Below are 6,000 nucleotides of genomic sequence, written 5' to 3'. Positions count from 1 at the left end.
TATATTAAAGTTTTCTACCTGAGTTTTATACAATTGTATTGATATTATTATTATTATTATATTATTGGCACAATTATTATGATCATTTTTGTGCATTGTCCATTTTCCCGATTCTTCTAAAATATATGAATTAAAATGGAGATGTAACATGATGATATACTTTCAAAATATTGTTTGTTATCTTTTTTTATTCCCTATAAAATGGTTGGATTTAATGTATTAAGTTATGGTGAATGTTAGGCTAAAATTGTTTTTGTTTTTATTTTTTTCCATTTGTTGAAACCTATAAAAAAAATAGTCAAGGCAAGAAAAAGATGAACCCTACAACATTTATTGAGGTCTCTTGTATTTTGCAAACTTTAATTATTTATATTTATAAACTATTCACTCTTTTATTAAATGGCATGAACAATGTTAGGTTAAGCATATGTTACTTTTCGAATAAGTTATGAGACTTTTATTTAGTTGTCACTTAATTATATATTTATATATTTATTTGTAAATATTAGACTAATATGTTTTATTTATATGAAAGTGTTCAATATTATGCAAAAACAACGGATACCGTCTATGGAGATGATGTGATTTTGATATTTATATATGTTATCACATATTTAAAATACTTATAATGTTTTATAAAATATAATATAAGAATTATTAATTCAATGTTAATAATAAGAACAGTTATTTTAATAGTTAACATGTATTAAGAAAGTCTCGACCCCTTAAAAAGCGGTAAATAGACAATATTGATGCGAAGCGTATGAATATAATGTACTCTTAGTTTGAATTTACGCTCACTATTTGCTGAATTTCCATTTTAATTTCGAGAACCCCAATGAAAAAAAAAAAGCATATGATGTTGTGGAGACCAGTAATTTGTATAAAGAAATATATAAAATAAATAAAGAAAATGTCATGAAATATTAGTTTCAACTACTAGACTAATTCTTAGATTTGTTACATAAATGTTTGACATAATTTGATAAAAACCTTTTTTTTTATGTTCCAATTACAGTTTGTATCAGTGGTCTATTAGTGGTCTATTCTGAGAGAGTATTTAATCGAAGAGACGAAGACGTGATTTTATTCTTTCCACAACTTATATGTATATCCCTCCCATCCAAGAGCTTTCGTTTTCCCATGGAGTAATGTTATATGTTTATATTTAAAATATATTTGTCAAGCGTCACGTGACAAAATTATTACCATTATTATTATTTTTTTTGAGGACTGTGAAAAATAAGAATATGGACGGCTAATATGTGATGATGGATGATTACTATGAGAATAAATAAATAAATAACTTCTTTACCTTTAAGAAACCATCAATAATCATTTGTGACAAATAAAACAACATTTTGAACCACAAGAGTATAAAAGCGAATAGGGGCATGACAAAATCTTTGTATGTAAATTCAACTTCTCTTAAATGAGCTGTGAGCTTGTGAAAATGGGAAGAGCGCCATGTTGTGAAAAAATAGGGTTGAAAAAAGGAAGATGGACAACTGAAGAAGATGAAATGTTAACTAAATACATTCAAGCCAATGGTCATGGTTCTTGGAGGTCCCTACCTAAGAAAGCAGGTACACATATAGATGTATATATGTATATATTATCTGTATGTCTTTTTTTCTTGTAAATTAATGATCATATATTTCTATATCTTTTGAAGGATTATTGAGATGTGGGAAAAGTTGCAGGCTACGATGGATCAATTACTTAAGAGGGGACTTAAGACGAGGCAATTATACTCAAGAAGAAGAAACAACAATCATCAAGTTACATACATCCTTGGGTAACAGGTTTGTAAACAAATTTGAACGATATTATAGCGTGAACCTCTAAATCTGATAATTTATATGCATATATGTATGTTATATATATATATACGTATATCATAAACTGTTATATTTTTAGGTGGTCAGTAATAGCCAGTCATTTACCTGGAAGAACAGACAACGATATTAAGAACTATTGGCACTCTCATTTGAGCCGCAAAACCTATGCCTTTTTCCGAACTAAACACGACTCCACAAAAACCTCCGTCAATATGCAGGAGAACATGGTCAGTCGAACAAAGCAAAGACGTGGTCGAGTGAGCCGTTGCATGGCGAAAAAGTACAACCAACGTAGCGTAGTCAATAATTCAGCCCTGCCCATTCCCATGCGCATAAGGGGAAAACCAGATGAACAAAAAATGGGAAAAGATTCAACTTCTGACAATGGAAATAATAAAGAAAGTCAAATGAGTTCAAATGAGATTAAAATGAAAGAAAATGATCATGAGAAAGGGTTTAGAGATGATGAACCAATGGACATGAGCTTTCTTATTGAGGGTGACCTCGTTGATTCCTTTGGGATTTTGAGGGATCATGATGAGGATCATATTGAAACAAGGTCAACTGAGTTTGACGTCTTCGTCAATTCCTTGTTGAATGCATGTGATGTTGATGATAAAGAAGATGAAAATTTGACCTCAAATTCATCGGAAGGTATGGGGTGTTTGTTTTGGTATGGATTCGGTGAGTGATGGGGAGATGGGGTTTGGATTTGAATGGTTTAATTTGTATGATAACAGTGATGATGATGGTATGGTTATTTGGCCATGGAACTAAAGTCGATTCCAAGGATATTTAAATTATTTGACCATTTTTTAAGCTACATTCATTATATTATGATGTTTATATGATGATTTGATGAACATATTTATGGATTTTGGTTTCATAAAAAGTTTTCATTGACTTAGATCATACCTGATTAGATGTAAGTTGAATTATATGCTAAATATTAATAAATTTATGGGAATAGCTTGTTTAACCATTGAAAGTTAGGGTATCCATAATGTATTAATCTTCATAGAGTTTAATGGATTGTCATATCATTATTCTACAATCCATACAACTCTATTATTTTTTTTCTTTACAATGCGTTAAACTCTACAAAGTTGAATAGAATGTTACAAAATGTAATTTATAATAAATATGTAAAAATTAAAATTTTCTTTTTTCCCATTGAAGAGTTCAATGACCATTGAACTCAAAATACATTGAATGTCAAGGTAGCATCTAACAATGGTTGAGTTTCATTTATTGAATAACACATGGACCTGTCATCTCATTCAACTATCTCATTGAATTTACCATTGTGGACGCTCTTAAGTTATGAAGTGATTGTTTAAATAAATTTTTGGAAAAATAGCACAAAAGTCATTAAGTTTATACTAAAATTTTGATTTGATATTGTGTTGTTTTTGTCTCAAATTTGACATTAATGAGATTTCCAATTTGTTATAATTACAACCACTTGACCGGTCAAACCGATTGCCTACTGGCGTGACATGATTACGTGGCATGTTGGCATAACATGCTGGGTGTCAAAATTGATTTTTTTTTCCACAAAAGACACTAAAATTTTACTTTTTTTCAATTTTAAGGCGTATAATTGTTTAAGGCCCAGAGGCCAAGTTTGCAAGCCGTGAAAGTTTTACATCTCATATCATATTCATAATATTATAGGAACATCTTGAATCTCATAAGGTGACTCACGAATGCTATCATGACTTAATCTTGAATGAATTATTTTGGAGTTATTTAATCACTATGTCCATTAACAATATTGAAAATTATATTTTTTATCTTAATTTTCAAAAATATTTGTAACAGATAAATGTCGTCATTATTATATCTATTTTAGTATTCTCATTAAACTATTACAATATATGTTAAATTTAGAAGATCTTGAACTACTAATTATGTAACATATATGTATGAGACTATACACACACCCACAAACACATATCCTATCATTAAGAGATTCTTTTAGCAACCTCTTAAATTTATAAACGCAATTTTACTTTGAAAATGAAGAAGTAATAAATATGTACAATACGGTTTTTATATAACTAATACATATTTGTAAATAACATTATGGTTTGAAGGTAAAAAATCTCGTATTTTATATAAAATGTGGTTTTTAAATGAAAAAAAATGTATTTATACAGTTTAAAATATAATAAAAAAATTTATATAGTTTCAAATGGAAAATGATCAATAGTAAACAAAACTGAAAAAACTGATATTCTATTTGAGACAAAAAAAAAAAATAGTGTCAAAATTAAGAAAAAAATTATTGTTAAAATTGAAAAAAACAAACAAACAAAAAACAAAAAGTTAGTTTATTTTGGGAAAAAAAAAATCAATTTTGACATATTATTTGTGATAATTCAACTATTATTTGTGGTAAAACTCTTATCTTTCTTAAATTGGATGTTAGCTGAGGATTATTGCCTATTTGTATTTGAGAGCAAATAGATAAAATCTTGAGAAACTCTTTGTAATAGTCGTTTTGGAGATAACGAGAGAAATTATCCATTCTTGCAAGAAATGCGTGAATGAGATGGTCCCTGTGATTTAATGATTGATTTGAATCAAGTCCAGTTTTTTTTATTTTTTTATTTTTTTATTTTATTTTTATTTTAGCACTGACAATCTTACTTAATGCTTTTGTCACACATTTTGTCCTATGTCGAGTTAAAGAGAGGCACGCGCTTTGCACATGATGGGTAAATTTATCTTTCTTTTTTCTTTTTTTTAATTTGTTTAAATTTACACATGATATCTTTCCTTTTATCATGTTTTTTTTATTAAATATAGAAATTAACCAGATAAGTAATTTGTACTTTTCAATATCTTCGTTTTTATCAAAAATATTTTTAAAAAATAAAGCTAATTAAAATTTGAATATACTCTAACCAGTAAGTAGGATGTGTGTCTAATTTTTTGGTATGCTAGCATCTTCATCATTTTTTTCCATATACCATATTGTAGCCACTGCATGTTTGCATAGCATGCCTGTCACTTCCCATCTTCTACATGAGCAATTATTTTCATGCATATCTACTATAAATTGATCAAGCCATGGACCAATAACATCGTATTTATGTCCACTATTTCAATACATCTTATACTTTGCAGCTTCTATTTTGATGTTCTCCATTAATTTTGTGGCATGTGGAGTTAGGGGTCCATTAGACTTCTCAATAACCTTTTGGACATTTTCGATTCTTTTCATTAAGTATTGCCTAATATATTCCAGAGCTGTTATATATGATGGGCTTGTCTCTCTCTATCATTTTGCTATTTAAAACGTGGGTAATTGGCACAAAAAAAATATTTTTTTATATATAAATTCGATTTTGACACCGTGTTTTTTTTGTGTCAATTTTAACACTGTGTTTTCCAATTTGTTACAATTTTGACCACTTGACCGGTGAACCAGGTTACATGCTGATGTGGCATGATGACGTATCAGTTTTGATGACGTGGCATGCTAATATGATATGCTGACGTGTCAAAATTGATTTTTTTTCCCACAAAAAACACTAAGTTTTCACTTTTTTCGGTTTTGACACTAAGTTTAATTTTTTATTTCAATTTTGACACTATGTTTTTTTTGTTCCAATTGAACATCACTTATCAAATTTTGTTCAATTTTTTCTATTTTCCATTTGAAACCGTATATTTTTTTTATTACATTTTAAACCGTATAAACATATTTTTTTCATTTAAAAACTACATTTTTATTTAAATACAAGGTGTTTTTTTCTTAAATTCAAAGTATTAGTTATATCATGAGAAGCAAATCAACTATAAACTTCTAATAAGATGTAAAAATTTGATGGGTTGCAAACTTGATATCCGAGTTTTGATCGACTACACGCCTCCAAACCTCCAAACACATTTTAAAGTTGCATATTTAATATAAAATACAATTTTTATATAACTAATACATATTTATACATAAAAATATGGTTTGAGTGTAAAAAAAATGTATTTATACAAAACTATGGTTTTTAAATGGAAAAAAAAAACATATTTATACGGTTTAAATGTATTAAAAAAATATTTATACAGTTTCAAATAGAAAAGTGTCAACATTGAACAAAATTGGAAAAAATAATGTTCGATTTGGAACAAAAAAACATAGTGTCAAAGTTGA

At 27.9% G+C, this 6,000-nt stretch overlaps 1 protein-coding gene across 1 annotated transcript; it reads left to right on the top strand.

Moving 5' to 3' along the window:
- The first annotated feature begins 1,361 nt into the window (after window positions 1–1,361).
- On the top strand, window positions 1,362–2,625 carry LOC145068696 (transcription factor MYB12-like). The gene is made up of 3 exons (XM_079015700.1): window positions 1,362–1,586; window positions 1,676–1,805; window positions 1,921–2,625. The coding sequence occupies exons 1-3, from the start codon at window positions 1,433–1,435 to the stop codon at window positions 2,531–2,533; spliced, it is 897 nt and encodes a 298-aa protein (XP_078871826.1). The 5' UTR covers window positions 1,362–1,432; the 3' UTR covers window positions 2,534–2,625.
- The last annotated feature ends 3,375 nt before the right edge of the window (window positions 2,626–6,000 follow it).

Source organism: Lactuca serriola, chromosome 1 (assembly GCF_051521515.1).
Source record: "Lactuca serriola cultivar US96UC23 chromosome 1, Lser_US96UC23_V15, whole genome shotgun sequence".
Taxonomy (NCBI): domain Eukaryota; kingdom Viridiplantae; phylum Streptophyta; class Magnoliopsida; order Asterales; family Asteraceae; genus Lactuca; species Lactuca serriola.
Note: the sequence above shows the minus strand (reverse complement) of the source record. Positions and strands in the feature narration are given on the sequence as shown.